Raw genomic sequence first — 24,677 nt, forward strand, 5'->3', positions numbered from 1 at the left:
GTGCATGAACTGCCCTGACATGTACCAGTATGGGAAAAATGTCTGACTCTGATGCACTGGGTGTACACACACCTGAAATGAAATGGACATATGCAGTAGGTCTCGAAAAACAAGTTACAAAAGAGGTTAGTAACCATTTCCCCTCCAATGTATCTAGATTTTTATAAGATTGCTCATCCACAAAAAGTATACAAAGACCATCTCCCTATGAAAATACTCACAGCCATTATCTTATTATCATTTACAACCAATGTATCACATTATGGTTTGCAGTGATGTTGTGGGCGAGTTAGTCCCAGGATATTAGAGATACAGGTGGGTGTGGTAACATCTTTTATTGTACCAACTTCTGTTGGTGAAAGAGACAAGCTTTTGAATTAAACAGAGCTCTTCTTCAGGCTGGGGAAAGATACTCAGAGTGTCACAGCTAAATACAAGGTGGAACAGATTGCTTAGCATAAGGATTTAACACACATTGTAAGAGACTATTCAAAGTAAAGTGGCCTGTTAACATCTTTGTAGTCATAGGACAAAAAAAAAAAGGGTGGGGCATTAGTGGGTAAAGATGTTGTAATAAGACACAAATCTAGTGTCTTTATTAAGATCATGATTTTTAGTGTCTAGCAAAGTTATGAATTTAAGCTTCCAAGCTTGTCTTTTGAAGGTGTTTTAGAAGTTTCCTTTGAGAAGGAGGCCTTGAGAGGTCAGAGGTGGAGAGATTATTTTGTGAAAGGTGTTCACCCAGGGGTGATACAGTGTTTTTGCCTTTTATCATGTTTCTATGTGAGTTTATTTGAGAGTATAGTAATTGTCTGGTTTCAAACTGGTTTGGGAGTATTCTTTGAATGGTCTCTTACAGTATGTGTTAACTACTTATGTAAAGAATCTGTTCCACCTTGTATTTAGCTGTAACAGTGAGTATCATTCTCAGACCTGAAGAAGAGCTCTGTGTAGCTCAAAAGCTTGTCTCCTTCACCCACAGACGTTGTCCAGTAAAAGATATTACCTCAGCCACCTTGTTTCTCTAATGTTGTATTATTGTTAGTGTTGAGTCTTTTAGTTCCTCTTTTAGTTCCTCTCCAATTTTTCTTGTTTCTTCACTTGCAACTTGTAGTAGTGGACCTGCAATCTTAAATCAGGAGGAGTATATTCCAGTGTGAAGTACTTCAATCATTTCTTAAAATTTGTCATTTTGTGCTTCACTGATGGCAATGTTATTAGCATAAAAAAGATAAAGTATTTACATTTGTTGCTTTTGTAGCATAATCAGTCATTGATCTTTGTTGTTGTTTGGGCTGAAAACTGGCAAAGGTTATTATTAAATTAAGCTTACATTTTACAGCTGCTGGAAGGCCTGAATCAGGAGTTTAAATTATTGCAGTTTTATTTCATTGGCAAAGATGGCACACAAGTCTCACTTTGCAGAATCTTCAAACTCATCAATGTTTTGCTCTTCTACTTAAATGGACAGTATTTCATTCAGTGTCACGTCTGATCTAGTAGAAAGTGAAGCAACCCATTTTCTTTGATAACTAAGAATATTCTGTCTGGCTACTTAACAAGTCTTGGCATTATTTACATTTTCCTTTAGAATAATTATTTATTTTCATTTCTTCAGCTCAGGCAATCACTTGTTTTTATACAACTTTCTTAAATTTAGGCACGTTAAGTTAGACAAATTCACAGACTAACATTTGATAATCACTAAATACTAATCACACATTTGATATTATTGATAACCAACTTTCACATTTTCTTGGTTAGAATGAAAAACAACAACATAGTGATTCAATGTTATGAAGGCAGAAAAATAAAATGGACTAGTTAGCTTTATATAGAATCATGTGTTCAGACTCCTTGCTTGCCTTCCAGATGATTTTAGAATTTAGCAAACCTGTACCCCCTCACTGCTGTTCACAGCTCCATCCCTTCCTCTCTCTTTGACATCCAGTAACGGTTGTTTCTGCTCAGTAGCCATACACATCAGTGATTCCACCCATTCCTCTTCCTCTGTAGACATCTAAACCTAAGATTTTCATGATATTTCTAAAAAGCATAACAAGAATCTTAATGGTCTCGTCACTTCCTTTTAGTGTTTTAGAAGAGTTAAATTTTCATTCACAGAAATCAGTGCCTAATGTTTCATGTAATTATTTCATATTGATATAGAAGTTTAAAAAACTCCCCTGAAAAACCCAGAAAACCAGTGGGGTAGTTTTATTATTCAGGAAAAGTACCGGGTTCTCTCAATGCTCAGGCTACCCAAAGACTTGAAATTGAACTAGTTTTTCAGATAAGGCAGCGTGGTGTTCAGGCATATTTTGATATAGCTTTGTCTAAAACTGTTGAATAAACAGTTTTTTACCCCATATATTGATGAAATGTGTGCAAAGTATTATTGTTATTCTCTTGCTTGTAGAAATGGTGTGTACATTGGTTATTATTATTATTGTCTGAGGTATTCTGAGATACCACATGTAAATTTTTGTTTTAACTTGTGGAAAAATTGATGTAATGTTTAGAAACTTGAAATATTTCATAATATGTCTAGTGTATATTACCTCAGGTCATTACTGTAGGCATGGAAAAACTGCAAAGTATATGTACTTTACTAAAAAACAGAATCTGGAAAAGGAGAATATAGTGAAAAATTGCATCTTCTGTAAAATGCCAGTAGAATTTGAGGATGATTTGAAGTTCCTAGCTACAAAACTAAATTATTGACATTTGTATTTCATGCGAATAGCAATACTGACTCTAACTGTTAAACTAAACTAATTGAAATTCAGAGTTTTCCTGAGTTTATTTAATCTATGTTTAAATGAAAGATCAGAGTTAAGATCATAGTTAAGCGTTCATGAGCACATCTAAAACTGTGAATTGTTAATAGATACAAATTGCTTTATGCAGTCTCACTTTGACTAGAACTAAATGGTATTGTAGGCTGATTTGTCAATAAAGTGAGGTTGTGTACAAAAGTGACCTTTATGTGCATTCCTTAGTGAAAGCTTCATTTAATGAATTATTGCTGTTTGAAGACAAATTGGTTTGAAGAAAAGTTTCCAAATGTAATTAAGTTGAGAAAGGGAATAAGGTTCTTTTTCCCTCTGTTCAGTATTAACCCATTCACAGAAGTGTGAACTAGTTAATATTATGCCTTTTAGTGCATGTGATTAGTGCACTATATATAAGAGTATAGCTAACTTTTCCTTTTTTTTCTTTCTGGAAAATAAATGCATTGTTTTGTCTTAGTTGTGGCAATTCCTATTTTCTTAAATGTTCTAATTGTCTGCAAAACTCAAGTTCACCTCACTAGATATCATTTGAGAACTAATGTGTGACTTCTCCGCTCCCCAACATGGCTGCAATCTTTCTTTATATTGTTATTGTTCCTAATATTGTCATTGTTGTGATGGTAATGCCAAGATTAGAACCTCATTGTGCTATGTACTGTACATACATATTGCAAGTAGTTTTGGATAGGGTATTTTTTTAATGTGTTTTGTATGTAAATACCTGTCCTTTTAAGTTTATAATGGACTGAATTTACACTACTGTTTCATATTTGGATTATTGAGTATTTATGTTGTGGGGACTGAAATGGAATGCTAAGACTTTTTCATATTTTATATAGGAGTCTATTATTGATGCTTCTGGCAAATAAGATGAGACACATTACTTAATTTTTTTTCTCCCAGATGGTCCTTTTATAGCCTTCATTTTGTTAGTAAATTTATGTGAATATCTAAATTCTATGTACTGTTTTTGTACCTTTTATACTTTAAAACTTTATCATACCTCCCACTTCTATCTGATGCAATAATTTTAAATATACTTTGGATAAGTGTTCTTAGTTGTAATGTATTTTTTTGCTTTTCAAATTAGATTGTAAGGTCTTTAGAGCAGGTCTTATCTTTATACTTTTTGTACAGCATCAAGCACAGTGTGGCTTTTAGATGGTACCATAACACAAATAAATAGCAATAATGATGTTTGCATATAAATTCCAATGCTAATTTATAATTGCAACTGTTAGGTTTTCTTAATATGTATTGATGCACCAGAATATGTATTTATTATAAAAATAATTTTTTTAAATTTCAGGTAGATGGTACTGAGAGTGAGCCGAAGAGTTTTATCTTTATGAGTGAGGATGCATTGACAAATCCAGATAAACTGCTGGTTTTAATTCATGGTAGTGGTGTTGTCAGGGCAGGGCAGTGGGCTAGAAGACTTATTATAAATGAAGACCTGGACAGTGGCACGCAGATTCCATATATTAAGAGAGCTGTTGAGGTAAGTGTGTGTGTATGAACAACTATCAATAATCTGTGACTTTTTTGTTAAATTATTTTAAATGTGTTCTCATAAATTCATTTTATTCATTGATTGGAATGTTTTGTTGCCTTATTTTCAAAACTTTTATCTAATAGATTATTCTACTACAAGAGAGAAACTTGTGGTTTAGTTATATGTAAGACTGTTGTGATATGACTGCCATGTAGTTTAATATGGCAGTTGGGTGACAAAATCCTTAAAGAAAGAAAAAGAAATATAAAATAAAGCAATCCAGAAATCAGTTAGGACTTCTTTTACATTTCATCACATTTATGTGTGTTCTCATTCAAATGTCTGTTGCAAACCTCATGATAACATGATCATTTTAAATAAACCACAGGAAGCTTTCTTAAGTGTCTACTGAATGTTGTTGGGCGTAGGAAGATTCTCCCCTTCCCTCAATCAAACAAGTCTTATTCTGACAACAGCTCTGACTAGTGATTCATTCTGGTTCAAATATTCATACCTGAAAATATAAAACATTTACATTTTGTGGGCAGAATGTTAATTGACATTCCCTATCCCACGCACACAAAATGGTATGGATACATGTAGTAACACATGGGAAAATGGTGCGTAGTTTTTGCAATATTTGGAACATTTCTAACTTAAAAGTCTCACTTGCACTCTGTTAGCTGAATTACAACATTCTGCAATAAACATCTGAAAATAATGTATAAAGGATTCCAACTTTTCTTGTGTTATTTCTACCTTCAGGTTAATGTATTACTATTTCTCATCACCAAATTGATGTCCATGGTATTCGTCACTATTTGGCTATTAATGCTTTGCTACTTACATCTGTAATTTTTGCAGTGGTCCAAACTGTTGTTGGAGTTTTTTTATTTTTTGGTAATGTAAAGTGAGATCTTAGCCAAAATGTTGGATGTAAGTGAACCAAGAGCAATTAGCTATGCTTGTAGAAAACATTTTTAGCACATCAGTTACAGTTAATTTTGTTCTGTGTTGCACAGTTTACTAAAATACTGAAGCTTTGCACTTTGTGAAAGAAAAATAAAAAGGAGGAATTTGACAACATGACACTGGTACACATCTCTTCCTTCAGCACAGACTAAACGTTTATTTTATTTTAATCAAGGAGCTAACTTTGTTGTAGGTTTTGAACTAAGAGTTGAGAATTCAGTTGAAAATTTAACATATCATAGAAGATTAGGATTGGAAGGGACATCAGGAGGTCATCTAATCCAACCCCAACTAAATCATCCCAACCAGAGCTTTGTCAAGCTGCACCTTAAAAACCTCTAAGGATGGAGATTCCACCACCTTCCTAGATAACTCATGCTAGTGCTTCACCACTGTCTTAGTGAAAAGTTTTTCCTAATATCCAACCTAGATCTCCCCCACTGCCACTTGAGACCATTTCTCCTAGTTCTATAATCTACTATCACTGAGAATAGCCTAACTCCATCCTCCCTGGAACCTCCTTTCACTTAGTTAAAGGCTGCTATCAATTGCCTCCTCTCTTCTGCAGACTAAACAAGCATAGTTCCCTCAGACTCTCCTCATAAATCATGTGCTTCAGCCCCCTACTCATTTTTGTTGCCCTCCTCTGGACTGTCTTCAATTTTTCCACATCCTTTCTGTAGTGAGTGACCCAAAACTGGACACAGTACTCCAAATATGGCCTTACCAGTGCCAAATAGAGGGGAATAATCACTTCCCTCAATCTGCTGGCAATGCTCCTACTAATGCAGCCCAATATGCCATTAGCCTTCTTGGCAATAAGGGCACATTGTTGACTCATATCCAGCTTCTTGTCCACTGTAATCCCCAGGTCCTTTTCTGCAGAACTGCTGCCTAGCCAGTCGTTCCCCAGTCTGTCGCAGTACATGGGATTTTTCCGTCCTAAGTGCAGGACTCTGCACTTGTCCTTATTGAACCTCATCAGATTTCTTTTGGCCCAATACTCCAATATGTCTAGGTCACTCTGTATCCTATTCCTACCCTCCAGAGTATCTACCACTCTCCTCAGCTGAGTGTCATCTGCAAAAATCCAGAGGGTGCAATCCACCCTATCCTCCAGATCATTAATTAAGATGTTGAACAAAACCGGCCTGAGGACCAACCCTTGGAGCACTCTGCTTGTTGCCGGCTGCCAACTAGACATCAAGCTGTTGATCACTAACTGATGAGCTTAATGATCTAGCCAGCTTTCTGTCCATCTTATTAGTCCATCCATCCAAGCCATACTTCTTTAACTTGCTGATAAGAGTACTATGGGAGATCGTATCAAAAGCTTTGCTAAAGTTAAGGTATATTACTACACTGCTTTCCCCACATCCACAGGGCCAGTCATCTCATCATAGAAGGCAATCAGGTTGGTCAGGCATCACTTGTCCTTGATGAATCCATACTGATAGTTCCTGATCACCTTCCTTTCTTCCAATTGCCTCCAAATGGATTCCTTGAGGACCTGCGCCATGATTTTTCCAGGGACTGGGGTGAAGCTGACTGGTCTATAGTTCCTCAGATCCTCCTTCCCTTTTTTGAAGATGGGCACTCTATATGCCTTTTTCCAATCATCCAGGACCTCCCCTGATTGCCACAAGTTTTCGAAGATAATGGCCAATGGCTCTGCAATCATATCAGCCAACTCCCTCAGCACCCTCGGATGCATTTTTTCTTTATTGGTTTTTCAAGAAAAACACAAAGCAGTGCCATGAACAAAATATTTTAATTAATGCAATAATCTTTATGACCGATGGAAGGACAGAGGAATTCAAAGATACAGACATATTTCTTTATGCTTTTAGTTTGTCATCTTTCTTTATTAATTTGGTTTTAAATTTGTAGTCATCTTTCCTGTGATAGTAGTAATGGCTATTAGCATAAAAAGAACATAGTACTTACACATTTTATTTGTCATAAAACATTGATTAACATTGTATATATAGATAAAATACATTTAAATAGAACTGATTGATATAAAATATTAAAATATATTATATTATGTTTTGATATATTAATATACTTTAGTCTGTTTTTAATAGGGATGAGGCACATCCAGTTAGGACAGAAATTTTACACAAATCCAGTTCCCCCGGAGGTATTTGGAATCCTTCAAGTTGTGCCAAAGAAAAATAATACACAGATAGTCATATGATCATATCAGTTCTGTTGAATGCATGGATTTTCTGAACCACTTTCCTGATACAGCCAATCATGAATTATTAGGCACAAGGCCTACATTTTGACCTCTGTGAAACAAAATGTATGATAAAAAAGAACAATGTTTGGGAATTTCCTCAATCTGATATAGTAATCCAGCTCAAATGGATAATATATTATGAAAAACTGACATTTCTCCTGTTAAAACAATATAAGGATATTCCACCTTCGCCTTAAGAAAGCACCTTGAAATTAGACACCATCAAGCCTATAAAATTCTCATAAAAACAGTTAATATGATGCATTCAGTCAAGGATTGTTTCTATTAAAAACTACATCAATTACATAACACGCCCTTCTCCTGGATATCATTTTTACTGAACTGGGTGGGTCTTCACTAATTTGAGGGCCAAGGTGTTGTCTGATTTAAGTACTTCTACCTCCCAGAAAATTATAGTAGCTGTTTTTCAGATTAAAAGGCCTGAGTGAAATTTATGATCATGATTGCTTCTGATAGTATGTTTCCATTCTAGGCTGTTGTTTTGGCCTTGATATTTCATTAACTCTTCCAACAAAGGAGAGGTCTCATCTTTAATAAAACATGCAAAAAGTGTTTCCTTCAAAGGGGAAATTTCCAATATTTTAGAAGGAGATTCTAAGCTCCAGAGAATTAGTATCTTTCACATCAATATACTAAATGGATCTACTGAGGATAATAGTATTCAAGCTTTTAAAATTCTACTCACCTATTGTGAATAGGAAACTAGCATGGATGACTTCCAACAGCTTCTGCAGAAACTACATTTTAATTTTAAAATAATAAACATTTCTAGGCCTTGAGCCTGTGAAAATAATATTTTAAGTGTCAGCTGAGCATAAACTGATGCTGGCTGGTCTGCCTCAGCCTGGGGATGGTTCCAGTACCTCTGCTGCTTCTTACAGATATCTCAATTCTAGTTAAGTGAAAACTGAACAGAGTTGTGTCAGTTTTTGGTCTTGCTATTTAGAACCCAGTGGGCCATATGCAAGAACCAGATAAGTTTCATTGTATTTGAGAAAGCTCTGAGCAACAGTAGAGGCAGAAACTGGAGCTATTCACCAGGGAGGACCCAAACAGAGTAAATAGAAATGCTGTCCTCATGGCCAGAAATCTGAGGGAAGGGTAGAATAGTGGACCCTCTCCCACTCACAACAGGAGGCTCTGGCATAAGATGGAGGAAACAGATAAAGAATGCATCTTCTCCATTCCAGCAGATGGTAAAGGGAGTGAAGTAAGGTGACCAGATTGCAACAGTAAACTATTGGGACACATGGAGGTGGGGTGCCGGTGGGGGGGATCTGGAGCTCCCAGCTGCCATGGGGGGGATCTGGAGCTCCCTGTCTTTATGAGTGGTGTGGGGACCCGGAGCTCCCAGCAGTTACGGGCAGTGCGGGGGCACAGAGGCTGGAGCTCCCAGCTGCCTTGGGAGGGATGTCGAGCTCCCTGTCTTTGTGAGTGTCAGTGGACCTGAAGCTCCCAGCCATCCTGGGAGGGATGTAGAGCTTCTGTTTCCACAGGTGGTGGGGGGGGACCCAGAACTCACTGCTGCCACAGGGGGGATCTGCAACTCCCTGCCGCCATGGGTGCTTGGCACTGCAGGGCCACCCACGATGGCTGGGAGCTTTGGGTCCCCCTGAGGCAGCTAGTACCTGAATTTTTACCTGAATATCGGGACAAATGGCATCCAGATCGTACATTGATCGCGATGCAGGACAAAGGGTTAAACTTTGGGACAGTCCTGATTTTATCAGGCCATCTGGTCACCCTATAGTGAAGGGAAGGGCTTAAAATTTATCAAGCCCTAAATGGCTGGGGGCTGACACAAAAGATGAAAACCCCAAGCAGAGACTTGGGAGAGCATCCTGGTAGGAATCCCAGTAGCCAGAGAAGAGGTTATCTTTTCATCTCGGTGTTGCCTCTAGATAGTGCCCATACCTCCATCTTTTTATCAGTCTTTGTTTAGTAGGTTTAATCCTTTGGTAAAATTTCTAATCCCCATGTAAGTGTGAGAGAAAGAGAGATTAATTAGAACTGAGAAGAGTAGTATTGGAAAAGAGAAATTTTGGAAGGGAGATATGGAAGAGGAAAACAAAAAATATAGGTGATGAGTTGGAAAACTGACTGTGAGGAAACAGAGAGCGAGAGAAAAGTGTGTAGGGGATGAAAGAAGGGAAAAAGAATAAAGAGGCACTGAAGACAGTGTAGGAAAAATACACCGAGATCTGCTTTTGAAAAGTAAAAGTGAATGGCCTTGTGGAATACACCGAGGATAGGAAAAAAGGTTAAGCCAAATGCAAGAGGGATTTAGTTAAAATTACAGTACATACATTAAATGAAAAGTTGATTGACAATGTTACAATTACAGTACAGAATAAACAGTTCATAGTTGTGTTCTTCATTCAATTGAGGGGCATAATCTTGGGAGGAATAGGCAGTACCAATATATTTTACCATGGCTATTAAGCTTAGTTCCTGGGCTAGTGGGTGATAGGTTATTTTTTTAAAAATCCAGATCGTAATCCTAGCATTCGTGAAGTCTCACGGGTACAACTATGTTTCAGGGCTCTACAGCATTTCTTACTCTTTCACTGTAGCTAGAACAGAGATCCAGCCGACAAACTTTTATGAGTTTTCATAGTAGTTAAGTAATTCATATGATAGTGACTTAAAGGCACACATGCTGGTACGTATCATAGATAAGGTATCACAGGGTTGGTGGTCAAAGTTATTGACTGAGAGTTGCGTGGTGGTCAGTCTGAACATTGAGTTAGGGAATATATCGGTGATACAGATGATAGTACTGTCAGATGATGCCACAAAGATACCTCAGCAAGTATGGTAGGAAGCTGAAATTGGTTGTTGCTTCATGGTCCTTCTATGCTGGACAGAGAAGCACTTTCCTGTGCCTTAAGGACTACAGAGTTGGAGGCAAGGAGAAACTGAAGTTGGTTTAATAGAGTAGTAAGTTTGCTCCTTGGGGAATGAGAGCTCAGCCTGCTGAAGTCTGGACACTGAACAAAATCTTGGAGTACTCATCATCATAGCTCTGACTCATTTGCTCTGGGGATAAAAGAGGACACCAACTCACTACAACACTTACTGTATGAGTACAAAGAAGCTGTTGGTTAACTTCTGTATCTTTGGAAACTTTCAGGATCCCTGTTTCCAACAATCTCCATAATTCTAAGGATGCTAAAGAAAGCGACTAATAAATTTCAGCAGTTTTGACTTTATTTTAATTACTTTAGAAATGTCCGAGAATTATTTTGCACTTTCTAGTAAAGTGATATTTTAAATTATGTAGAATATTTATCAGGAAACTTAGAGAATGGGTCATCCCTAGCAGGGATAACAGCACAAGATCAGTAGCTTCTTTCTTCACCAAAAGAGGGCTGGCTTTTTGGAAAAAAATACAGCAGCAACCAGAAATTGATCTACCATTTATGAATAGATTATATTTCTGGGGTTTATCATCTGACATTATTGTTATTCATGGAAATCTTGCAGCAATGACTGATAAAATATAAAAATAGCTTGGGCTTTTGTTTTCCCTCATATTTATGGTCTTTTCCTTTCTATTCTCTACTCCACTATACTGCACTATAGCTCCTGCTTATTCATGGATATGAGAAATAGAAAGGGAATTGCTTACCTAAAATTTTGGCTTTCCTCACTAAGACTAATTTTGGACTTCCAACCCAGGTAGAAAAGGTAGGGTGGTACTTTTCACTGGAAGTTGTCTGATGAAGGGGAGGATGTTACTTACAGTGGCATAAGATTTTGTTTGTTTTGTAACTGAGTTGAGAGGAGTAACTAACTAATCTAAACGAGCAGATCAGAGTTATGGAGAGTACATTTCTAGGTAAAATATTAGCCTTTTCGGTTAATGGTATAGTTTGAAAATGGTTTTTATTTTCCTTAACACTAGTCAAAATTCAGCCAATTGAGAAAGCAGAGCTTTAAAAGTTATGGCCATATTTTTTATATGTTAGCAGTACATCTTATGGAACAAATTTTTACAACTTTGTTTTAAGTTGGGCTGACAAACAAAGAAATGCATGGCGTACAGATAATGGACCCAAACCTTGTATTTGCCTGTGTAGAACAGGTAGTTCGTAGGGAAAAGTGAAAAAATATAAGTTTTGTGGTTCACATGCATTTTTCATACGTGCATTTTAGGAACCTGAAATTTTGAAATTTTTGAAAATGCAGCCCTGTAGTCTGTGCTTAGTTGATTTAATTTTCATCTGGCAGCAGATATGGGACTTATTGGGAAAAGCTGATTTATTTTCCTACTGTTACAGTGATTTCTAACATTCAAATGTTAATTTTGATATTTTCCTGATAAATGTGTTTTCACAGAAAGGTAATAAATAGTAGTACTTGGTTGGTCACAACTTTTAGAACATCTTATCAATTATAGCTTTTATGCAGAAATTAAATTATGCTAAAATGAGCAATGCAGATAACATTTTATTCTCACTCAGTAATTAGTAAGAATCTGGTATAAGAGTTACATTTGCTTAGGTAGACCATATGTACAGTATTGCTTGTAAAGTTCATCTGTGTTAATCTGCAGCAGTTTTGTCTGTAAATATTTTTTGGGGGAGGGGAATATTATTGTTTTACAAATAATTGGACCTATGATATTGTGAAATCCCTGTCAAAATATGGAAATACAAATTATGATAAATTAGTAAATGAATTTGTCACTATTATTGGCCAAAATGATGATATACTCCAGAAGGAAAATGAGACAATGATATTTTGTAAAAATATATGGTATCTTTTAATATTTTATGTCTTAAATACAAGTTTGAAATGAAGCTTACCAAATAGATATAAGAAAAAGTTCTCTCATTACTTTAATATTAATTGGTCAGAAATATAAACTGTTATATAATAAGCTCCAAAGATGCTTACTTGAACCAAAAATTCAAGAAAAGGTTAAAAGCTTAGAGTAATATTGAACTGACAGGGTGTATAAGCCCACACCAGCCCCCATGCCAGCAAAGGAAAACAATGAGATGACAGCTCTAGTGTTTGGAGAGAGGTTGTTAACGACAGCTTATTCCTTTATGATTTCAACTCTTGACAGAAGACAGGTCTGCTTGTTGCATCATGGCAGATGTATCATTACCTTCTGGCCCTGTCATGACTGAATTGGAAAAAACCCTCTTGGAGTTCTGAAAATCCAATTACCTTCTGGAATTTTGGGCACCATTTCTATGATACATGTATAGATGCGTATAAGCCTTGTTGTGATAGCTGTTGTATCTTCATTCTCATGTTGTTCTATGCTTTGTAATTATGAAGAATATAGAGCTAATTAGGCATGTGCTTAGACTTCTTGCATTCTAGTGAATAGCTTGCTATAGTAGCTGTCTTATAGCACCTTGCATTAGTTTGCTTCTACTTTGTCACTGACCTAAACAAAATATTATTGAACCTTCTTGTATATATGTGATTTGAAGAGGTGAATTTTTCAAATCTTTTGCATTTTCTTTTCACTGGCCAAACATGAGTATGAAAACATACACTGAATATTTAAAAATAGTTCATGATCATTTTAACAACAAAGTTTAATGTGAGGATAAAATGGCCTTTCTATTACTTCGTATGCATATTAGAATTCTGCTTCCTCTCCCCCCCTTTCTCTCCTTCCCCCCCAACTTGTTGGATACCTAGCAGTGACTCTGGAGACTTAGAAAAGAGAAAGAGGGGGTGTGGATTTTTGAAAGTATGTCAAAAGCCTTGGGGTTTGGGTACGATCAGAATTTCAATAGAGGTTGAGATGAGTCTAAATGCATAGAAGGAGAACATAAAAATCCTGTTTAATTTCTGTCATGTTGTTCTTTTTTTAGTCACTCTGATGTCTTTTTCAAATCTGCTTTTCTCTCACGCTTTGTGCTGCTATATCCAAGACCTGTTTTTTCCCCCTTTGTATTTCGTTTTAACTGCTGATCCCTTTTCTGTGGTGCTTCTGCCTTTAATATCAGCTGAAGCGGTCTGAATTGCTGAATCAAAGCCGTTTTGGGAGAGAGACTGTGTTTAAGATTTTGCAGGGTGAGATTCTCTGGGTAGAAGGTAACACTTCCTGCAGTTATAATCAATGCACTTGACACTTTCAAAGGCAGGAGAAGCCATGACTTGCTCAGGGGTTAAACTTTTTAAATAACTTCCCTAGGGAAAAATACCATCAATAAAATGGAATAATTAGTTGGAGATTCTTGAGTAGCCTAGGTTTAAAAAGAAAAGATTAGAGATAGGTCAGGTTTGCACATACATTGTGTTTTCCCTTTATTTTGTTTTTTAACCTTTAAGCTTTTATTTAAATGTTATGCAGTCCTACAAAATCAATCCATTTCAGAATATTTGTGGTCTACTTAAGCCCATACATTTATTTCTGAAAGGATTCTTATTTTTGTAATCAAATAATTCTAGGGATTATTGAACACAAACTTTACATAAAAACACTGTTTATTAGATTTGTTTAATTACACACCATAAATATGCCCTTTTTATTCATATAGGTACAATTTGATCTTTTCAACCTTAGGTAATAAACTAAAACATGTAATGTATCTCATCTACAAAAATTAGGAGTAGTACATAACATTTTAAAGAAAATTATGTCTGGGTCACAGACAACTAGATAATTTATACATAGGAAAACATTAATTAATACTCTGAAGCAGTATTCATAATCCATAGTTTCTGCTGATTTTTACATGTTGTATGATTTTGTCAAATAAGTATTTTGAAATACAAGACTTGCTTAAAAATGATGCTCTCAGTATACTTGTAGAAAATACTAAATATTGATAAATTATTTATGAGTGAGTTTAGTATGAAAGAGTCCTGTTCTTCATTAATTATTTATTTAATATTTGCACATATATTTTCCTTTAAGGAAAGTAAAATCACTGCCAGTACTTTTGAACAGTGACTGAATATGACTTTAGTGGATGCTTAATCTGAATTTTTCATAAATACGTATTGATTGTTTTTCTTCTATCTCCAAATGCAACCTATATTTCATGAATAGTTGAGTATTTTGGTAGGGTTTTGTTGTTAATGTTCAGTTTATAGGTTTGAGGCCTGATTCTGCATTTATTGCATACCCAAAACTTCCTTTGAATAAGGCCCCATTCTTGCAACTGGATCTGTGTGTGCAGAGTACAGCATTTGTGTAGAGAACCTTCAGTGCTCTGCCTGACTTGGATCTGACTGTAGGACTGTGGCCCTAATTAGAATTTTTAGATGCTCAAAGAATGAAGGATCAGGCTTGTTCTATCATAATTTTTCAGAAGATTGTTAATAAATATCATTCTTAATTGACGTTATGTATGGCACTTAAAAATGCATAGGTGTATGCAGGGGTACTGGAACAATTTGTATTGTGGGGGTGCTGAGAACCATTGAACCAAACGGTAAACCCTGTGTATATAATGGAATTCCCAGCACCCCTAGTTCCAGCACCTACGGGTGTGTGTGTGGGGTATGTGTGTAATATAGTAGTTACCTGTGTGTGATTGCGATTATGCTACGTTGTGTAAAGGCCATTTATTTAGAATTCTTTGTAGAAGACAGTAAGATTCTCTACTCCAACTTTGGTTTACAAAAGTATTTTGAGTAGGTAGAAGAGGTAGGAATTTCACAGTTGCTCACATCTGATTAAGCAGTTCAGTTAGAAAAAAAATAATCTAATTTATTGTATTTCTTCAACTGATTGTGTGTTGTCTGCGAGAGGCTGTACAACATAGTAAATTACTACTTGGGTTTCAGTGTTTCAAGTGCAGTTATATCTCACATTTGAAGATGTATGTGATCTCAATAAAGTTCTTAAAGGACAGCAGATCATTTCACACAAGTCTCCCACAGCACAACTATGCTATTTAGAATGGGAATGGTTTTTTGTGAGTATAGCAAACTGCTTAATAAACCCATCTGGATACGGAACAGGGGGTGTTAATACTTTCAGAAGATCTTTGAAAAGTCTGTCTTGGTGCTTTTGTTTTCCGATGGGGGTGGTCTTGTTAATATTTGCAGTTAGACATATTTTTGTGTGATATTCTGATATCAGACTGTTTTTCCTGCATGGAAAATAATCTTAACAGATGTTAAGATTAACAGTACTTTGTTTATTCTTAGAGTGTTCATTTAGAATGGAGTTAACTTTAAGTATTTCTGAAAATATATATATTCATTTTAAAATACTGTATTAACTTTATCATGTTTTTATTGAACTTTATTGCTTGTAATTTATGCATACACATGAAAATATGTATAGAATGTATTTTTGCATAATAGATGCAGTTACATGATTGTTAAGATTTGTATGGATTTTTACTATCTGGTAACATTAACATGTACTTTTTAATATATTGATTTTATAAGAATAAATTAATTCACTAACAATCTGTTAGCAATTTTTCCTAAATTTAAAAGTATCAGAGTATTTTTAAAGTAATGGATTAATCTTAAAATTATATATAATGTATGTATTGTAATATACATATACAAATGTGTATAACACTATCTATATAACGTATATGTACTCTATGAGTGCGTGGATATAGGTACGTTATATAAATATATTTATGATTATACCAAATTGCCGATACACTGTTGATTTTTTCAAATGAATCATTACTTAAAAGAGTTATCAATTCAGTAGGGAGATGAGTACTTGCTTATTCATATCATGGAATTCATATTTGAATAAAATTATCTTTTGCTTACTATGCACAGGGCTAGACTATATTTTAAAAGAACATTAATGCATAGTTATTCTTGTCAAGAATTTGGCTTTGTTATGTTTCATCCTAAATAGTTTTACCAAATGCTTATAATGCCCTTTGCTGCAGGAAATAAGAAAATAGACCTGGCAAAGTGCTTGTCATGCAGATTTACTCAGGATCATAATCTTTTGAAAATATACAACTCTTCTGAATAATATATGTCATTTTTGATCAGAAATTTAAAGTTAAATAGTTCTACTAGAACAAAGTAAACTGTTGGTAATTGTCTTTATTCCTGAAATTAACAAATTATAACATCAAAAACTTGCTAGTGAGGTATGTAGTAGGTCATTTGCTGCTGCAGGCATTTTTTCTCCCTTCAGGATGTGCTTGTTTAGTTTCTCTCACTTTCTGCCTGTGGCACAGTATGGTGAAATTCAGACATGTTCTTCCCCTCCAAGGAATCTCTAGGGCGGAGGATAACTTATACAAAATTAATAAATGGTGTTGCTTTTTCATTATCACCCATCCAGTGCAATTTGCTTTGTGTTCCCTTTGGAAAAAAAATGGGTTTCATAGGATACATTTACTACAGAAATTAATGCTTCTGCTTGAAATTTGAACGAGGGAAGTACAGTTAATGGACTGAAAATATGTCATTGAGAACCCCAAACAATAATTTCATAAGATTTTTTCTTTTGCATATCAGAAACAAGAAAACCAAGAAAATGAAAGTATAATAATGAAATCTACTATGTTGGTTAAATGAAAAATTATTGAAAATATTACTAATTTTTAACCACTTGAAAGCATAGACAGTGTTAATGTTTACTCTCCAGTCTGGGGTCGTAAGACGTTGTTTCCTTTTTCCTAGCAACATATAGAGAAGAGGGAAGAAAGTTCTTTTGGGATACTTTCATTTATTTATTTATTTATTTTTTGAGCTCCAGGTGTACTGTATTGCTTATTCACATCCATTTGTTGTACCATATTGCAGAAATGATCCTCTTAGGAAAAGGGGAAATTGGCATAGATTTCTTAATCTGTTATATTGTATGCTACATGAAGCCCCAATCTGTATAACGCCAAAGGCAGTGAGACTATGCTTTGGAGGGGAGAATAGATAATGAAGCTTGGGTGTAAATAATTGTTGATACATGAGGGAAAACAACTTGAAGCTTCATTTCAGGTTTTTGGATAGTGATTTGTTTTAATGGCTCTTCTTTCTGTGAGAAAATATGTTAGGGTTGTAGTACTCGTCAATGATATGGTCTTATGTCATTAACAAGATTTGATGAAATCAAGTGTTTTTAAAGTGTTAAACCATTAAACATTATCATTTGCCTTAATGTTTATATTAAGTTATTGTCATCTTTGACTTGGTTACACCAAAAAAAAAATCACATATTTTGGTTAATAGATTAATATTTTGTTTAAACTATAAATCTTTTGAGAAGTATAGACAGCAAGCGTGCCTGGTGGTTCAATGCACAAGTGATTGAGCTTATGTGTTGACCCTCTGTAACTGAAATTGTGTTTTGAATCCCAACTCTTACTCCAGCTTTGGGAGTAGCATGATTGAGTCTTCGGGAATGAGTTCTTGAATGTTGATCACGTTAAGCTTTTCCATGCAGTATAGAAGCTACTCATGTGGAATATTGAACCTTCCACATCATGCATGGTTGAGATCAAAGATGTAGGATTTCCAAGATTTGACAGTCATGTTTCATGGAAGAAGATTTTTTTTTTAACCGTGTATCTTGAATTGAGCTGACTGCAGTACAAATATTTGACAATTAAAAATAAAATTAAGTGATTCTAGAATTCCACTTTAACTCACAGCTTATGTTTATTATTGTGCAAACAGAAATATTGAGAAAGTTTAGTTACTCACAACTAAGTTATCATTTATTAATTAATGAATAGTTCATGCCAGGTAAAACTTTTACTAGCTATAGTTATTTAAATAGCATCAGCCAAGGGTCATTAATTTTAAATATATTGTTGTCATTCTTAATATTTTGGTTTCTATTGCTTTTGTAATCACTCTGGTGGTAGATATATATTTATTTTACTTTGAATCAGAAGCTTCCTTCTGATGATTTCTCTGTTCAGCTATGTCTGATATACCACATATATTAATATTTCACATTGTTTGTTCAACTTCTCTAGTTACATTGTCCTATGCGTCTTTTTTAAATATATTGTATTGTCTGAAAAGGAGTTTAATATAAAACTGGTGGAGGAAGAGAGAGGCAGTCTAATTCAGGGACTACGTAGGAGTCCATACGGGTTGCTAAAATATCCCTCCTCCCAGTGGAAAAATGTACTTGAATTATTTTTCCAATGGGAATGTAGCTCAAACTTCTATACTTAAATATAATATCAGATTTTCAGGTGCATAGGACCATGGTCGTCACCTCCTTTATCCCAACCTAGAGGCTCTTCACCTGACAGCCTGGTCGCTCCATGGTTGACGCCTCAGGAGGAGATCTGTTCTGAGGCAGTGCAAGACATGCTCTTAGATGATAGCAAAACTTCTACTAGTATTCTTACCTGGAGAAGTGGAAGAGACTCTCCGTCTGGTCCCATCAGAGTATACTTGGCAGCTATCTAGAGTTTCCATCTCCTGATGGATAATTGCTCTCTTTTTTCCAAACCCATGGCAATCAGATTTTTGAAAGGACTGGAATAGTTACATCCCCAAATAGAGGATACTATTTCCCCTTGAGACACACATCTGGTATTAACTAAATTAATGGGGCCTCCCTTTGAACTGTTTATCTGTTTGTTACGACATCTCTCAATGAAGGTAGCCTTTTTGGTATCTATTGCCTTGGCTAGGAGAGTGTGTGAATTACAAGCTCTGTATCTGCCCTCCACATACAGTGTTCTATAAGGACAAGTTATACCTATGCCATCATCCAAAAATTTTCAGCAAATTTGTGTCTCACTTTACTATCAGGCAATATATTTACCAACTTTCTTCCCTAAGCTTCATGCTCCTAGGGGTGAGGAGAGACTCCACACATTGTATATTAGGAGAGTATTAGCATTTTACTTGGACAGAACTAAACCATTTTGATCAACATTACAGTTGTTTGTGGTGACTGCAGACAGGATGGAAGGGACTTCCAATCTCTTCTTAAAGAATCTCATCATGGTGTTGTTAACCTGTTCTGAACTTTGTTCTTTGAGATGCGTTGCCACATGTCCATTCTGTGACTCACCCTCCTTCCCCTCTGTATTGGAGTCTGTTCAGTAAGAAGGAACTGAGGTGTGTTGGGTCAGCTCTGCCCTATACGATTGCACAGCAGCGTGAGGCAGTAGAGGGCTTGTGTGCTGCCCTGATGGGTACCGCTAAGGGAAAAGTCTCCAACAACGGTGCACTGGGCACTCACACACCTAAAGTGGAATAGACATGTGCAGCACATATTGAAGAACAACAGTTACAGAACAGGTTAGTAATGATTTCTTAAAATACGTCTCCTTGCCCTGAAAAGGAGATAATTTTTGTATTAATTTTGCTTACTTTACTACCTCTAGCCCAAAGAAAAATAGTTAATCTTGGAACTGGAAATTATTGGAATTTTTTATTGTTGTTTGAAATGTATGTTGTGATATGACAGATCAATTGCTGGATTCATCTGATCCTATGTTTTCTGAAAGCGTAAAAGAAATATATTGCTATGTGGATGTTTAGGAATGCTATTTTAAAAAGAAAACTGCATCCATTTATTTTGCAAGTTTATATTGTTATTGTTTGTCTCTTTTCATAATCACACATTGTCACCTCACATTGGTCTTGCTCAAGATACTCATTTGGTGTCTTTCTAATCAGAAAAGAGTAATTCTTGGAGCTGCTATAAATTTTAACATTTTTTGTATATGTTGTGTGCATGAATGTGTACTCTCACACATGTATACATAGTGTGATAAAGTCAGGCCAGAGGGCCTCAAAAGGGCATACCAGGGCCAGAGTGTGAGCCCTAGAAGGCCAAAAACCCTTTTTCCTGCAAGCAGGGGAGAGATGATTGCAGGGCAATTAGAGACACCTGGACCCAATGAAGGGCTAGTCCAGGTGTACTTAAACCCCGCCTTCCCTAAAGGGAGGGGGAGAAGCACAGGAGGAGGAAGCTGCCAGAAGGCTGGTAGCAGTTGGAGGAGAAACTCCCCCCCCCCCTCCTTCCCCCGGGGACAAGAGACAGTGCTTCTCTGCAGCTACAGAAGGAGAAAACCCTTGGCGCCAGCCAGCAGAAGGAAGCTAGAACAAGGTATCTCCAAGGGGAGACAGGGTTATTGGGGACTCCCTGGCCCACTACAAGGAGTTGAAGCGTGAGACCCACTAGGGAGAAGCTGGCTGTTTGCCACAATAGTTAATTGCAAATTTAAGAATCTTTTGATTAGCTAGCAAATAATATGGCAAAACTACTTAAGGCCACATGATTCAGTCTCATTTGATTGGATTGCTTGTAAAACCAAGAGTGTATCCCTGTTCTTCTCTCTCTACTGTGTGTGTGTGTGTGTGTGTGTGTGTAAAAAGTATTTTTGTATGAACTGGGTTGTACCTTATTATGGGTTGAGTTAAAACTGTTAAAATTGATGTGCCTTTCATTTAAGTTGTAAGAATCGGTTAAGGGACCACACTTAAATTAAGGTCTAAAAGAGTCTGTCCAGAACCAGCGCCATGTGTGCAGAAGGTTCCACTGGGTTTTTGTTCTGAACAGGTGGTGCTACTGGGGTAGGTGTGTGAAAAAAGACAAGCTGGAGTGCAGAGACAGACTTGGGCAAAAAGTAAGAAAGCCAAGCAGCAGTCTGTGAGCATAGTCTATGACCTGGAAAAAGCTGGAGAGAGAGTTTTTTGGTCTTGTCTGGTGCTGGCTAATGAGGCTTGGGTCTGTAAGATAAGAAGCTATACTTTTGTTTCTGGTTCCCCTTGCAGTTGGAGAATCAGGACCTTTGACATTCCTTGTAAATAAACACGATTGCATCAAAGAAAACCTTGGACTCCACTATTAGTTTCTACCTCAAACAGAATATTCCCAGGGTCCCTTTGTCTAGGCACTCAAGTCAAAAAGGGGTAACAATATTTATAAAATATTACGTACAAAAAACCACATTTAGAAAAACGCTATTAAAATTATGAGAGAAAAATGGTGAGCTAATATCTTTTATTGGTCCAATCTCTGTTGGTGGAAGGTACAACCTTTCAACTACATAGAGTTCTTCTTCAGGTCAAATTCTCTGTGTAGCTCAGAAGCTTGTACTTTCAATCAACAGAGATTGGTCCAGTAAAAGATATTACTTCACTCACCTTCTCTCTCATATCCTGGCATCAAGATGGTTACGACACTGGAAAAAAGGTTATTAAGGTAACAAAGTCAAGTGCTCAAAAGTTAGGGGATGCCAGAATTCAAGTTGCCTATGCGACTTATTCAATCCTCTTGTACGTATACAATATAATACAGTCTTTAATTACATGAATACATACTTTTTTCAACAGAATCGCTGCCTCATTCAGTACATAGGGTGGACCTGTTCTGGGGATGAATTGGGTGTGTAATAAAGGAGATGGTTATCTGTAGGACCCTGCTTCATTTGTTGCAGAAGTTGAAAGGTATGTAGTGAATGAGGTCGCAGGATGAGATAGCAGGAAGAGAAAGGGGGTGTCTCATGGTTAAAGTGGTTGAATGCTGTCCTGGAGAATTGGATTAAGTTCCTGGCTCTGCTATAGAGTTCTTCTCTATTGCTAGTCAAATCACTTAAATCAGACTTTTCAGAAGTGGTCACTAATTGTGTATTCCTCACTTTTTTGGTGCCCACCTTGAGACCCTGGGTCTGATTTGCACAAGTGTTGAGCACTCATATCTGCAACTGAAGTCAATAGTTGCTGTCCTTTGAATGTATAAAGTGCTAGATAATGCAAAATTCTCTGAAGACTCAGGTCCTAGACATCTCAAATTGAGCACCCAAAATTAATGAATAGTTTTGACCTTAATCTGTCTATGTCTCAGTTCCGCATTGTTAAAATAGGGATGATAATAATACCCTCTCATCTCACAAGGGTGTTGTGAAAATAAATTAATTGAATGTCTGTGAAGCACTCGGGTACGATAGTGATGAATGGCATAGAAAAGCCCACGAGCTGGCCTCCAGTCTCTCGCTCACTCACACATTCCTCTCTCTCATCTCCAGTCTCCCTTCCTGGGTCCTTGTCCAATATCAGCATCATATGCCATGGATCTTTGTCCCAGTCTCTTTGTCCAGCCAATCCCAATTCTCTCCCCACACCCTGGCTCCTTATCAGATGTATTCTTCTTTAAGTAGTATCCATATGGGTGCTACACTTCAGGTGCGCTTGTGCCCCCCTGCACTTTTGATCAGAGATCTTCATTAGCAGTGTCTGTGCAGTCTGCTCATGTACTGTTGATATCCTCGTGCCCTGCATCGAAGCTATATCAAGCTGTGCAGGGAAACCACTGTAAGTTCCCTCTCAGCCACCTTGCCTGAGATGGAGCTTAACACATCTACGTTGTGCATGCCTCAGCTACTTGCTGACTTTGGTCTAGCTTAGTGTATTTTAGTTTTAGTTATTAAGTTTATTAGTTAATTCTTAATTAGTTAAAGTGGTTATTTAGAAGATTGTTTTATTTCCTCCTGAGACATCCTTAGAGGGGCATGCTCGGTTAACCGGGGTTTAAACACTCACTCCCTTATGTGTAGAGAGGCCGTTGCTGCCTAGGGGAGTCGCAATGTAGCTTCTGTTTAGCCTTCAAATCCAGGGCTTGAAAGAACCAGGAATCATATAATTGTAGGACTGGAAGGGACCTTGAGAGGTCTTCTAGTCCAGTTCCCTGCAGCACTCATGTCAGGACTAAGTGTTATCTAGAGCATTCCTGACAAGTTATTGTCTAATCTATTGTTAAAGAGCCTCCAGTGACAGAGATTCCACCACCACCCTAGGCAATTTATTCCAGTCCTTACTTACCCTGACAGCAAGTTTTTCCTAATGTCCAACCTAAACCTCCTTTGCTGCAATTTAAGCCCATTATTTCTTGTCCTATCCTCAAAGGTTAAGGAGAATAATTTTTCTCCCTCCTCCTTGTAACAATCTTTTATGTACTTGAAAACTGTTATCATATCCCCTCTGTCTTCTCTTCTCCAAACTAAACAAACCCAAGTTTTTCAGTCTTTCCTCATAGGTTATGTTTTCTAGACCTTTAATCATTTTTGTTGCTTTTCTCTGGACTTTCTCCAGTTTGTCCACATCCTTCCTGAAATGGAGGAACCTAGAACTGAACGATACTCCAGTTGAGGCCTAATCAGTGCGTAATAGAGCGGAAGAATTACTTCTCGTGTCTTGCTTACAACACTCCTGCTAATACATCCCAGAATGATGTTTGGTTTTTTTGCAGCACTGTTACCCTGTAGACTCATATTTAGCTTGTGATCCACTATGACCTCCAGATCCCTTTCTGCAGTACTCCTTCCTATGCAATTATGTTCCATTTTGTATGTGTGGAACTGATCGTTCCTTCCTAACTGCATTACTTTGTATTCGTCCGTATTGAATTTCATCCTATTTACTTCAGACCATTTCTCTCAATTTGTCCATATCATTTTGAATTGTAATCCTATCTTCCAAAGCACTTTCAGCCCCTCCCAGGTTGGTATCATCTGCAAATTTTTTAAGTGTACTCTCTATGCCATTATCTAAAACATTGATGAAGATATTGAACACAACTGGACCTATGACCGATCCCTGTGGAATCCCATTTGATATGCCCTTCCAGGTTGACTGTGAAACACTGATAACTACTCTGGAAATGGTTTCCATCCAGTTATGCACCTTATAATAGCTCCATCTAGGTTGTATTTTCCGAGTTTGTTTACGTGAAGGTCATGTGAGACAGTATCAAAAGCCTTACTAAAGTCAAGATATACCACATCTACTGTTTCCCCTTCCTCCCCCCCATTCACAAGGCTTGTTATCCTGTCAAAGAAAGCTATTAGGTTGGTTTGATGTGATCTTTTCTTAAGAAATCCTCACTGACGGTTGCTTATCGCCTTATTATCTTCTAGGTGTTTGCAAATTGATTGCTTAATTATTTGCTCCATTATCTTTCCAGGTACTGAAGTGAAGCTGACTCGTCTGTAATTCCTAGGTTATCCTTATTACATTTTTTATAGATTGGCAGTATATTTAGTTTTTTTCCAGCTTCTGGAATCTCTCCCTTCTTCCATGATTTTTCAAAGATAATTGCTAATGGCCCAAATATCTCCTCAGTCAGCTCCTTGAGTATTCTAGGATGCATTTCGTCAGGCTCTAAATTATCTAAGTAATTTTTAACTTATTCTTTCCCTCTTTTAGCCTCAGATCCTACCTCATTTTCACTGGTGTTTACTATGTTAGATGTCCAATCGCT

The 24,677-nt window shown here is 36.6% G+C and overlaps 1 protein-coding gene across 6 annotated transcripts in view; it reads left to right on the top strand.

The window, feature by feature from the left end:
• The window catches only part of ARB2A (ARB2 cotranscriptional regulator A), a 351,893-nt gene that overhangs the window by 89,034 nt on the left and 238,182 nt on the right, over window positions 1-24,677 (top strand). For all 6 annotated transcript variants that reach the window (XR_010923834.1, XM_067568691.1, XM_067568688.1 and 3 more), the window contains exon 6: window positions 4,105-4,296. Coding sequence is in view for 5 of the 6 variants with exons in the window: in XM_067568691.1 (XP_067424792.1) it covers window positions 4,105-4,296 (192 nt within the window). In the remaining variant the exon portion in view is untranslated. The remainder of the gene's footprint in view (window positions 1-4,104; window positions 4,297-24,677) is intronic.

This window comes from Emydura macquarii, unplaced genomic scaffold (genome assembly GCF_026122565.2).
Source record: "Emydura macquarii macquarii isolate MOO-44397 ecotype Brisbane River unplaced genomic scaffold, CSIRO-AGI_Emac_v2 contig_2897, whole genome shotgun sequence".
NCBI classification, from domain to species: Eukaryota; Metazoa; Chordata; order Testudines; family Chelidae; genus Emydura; species Emydura macquarii.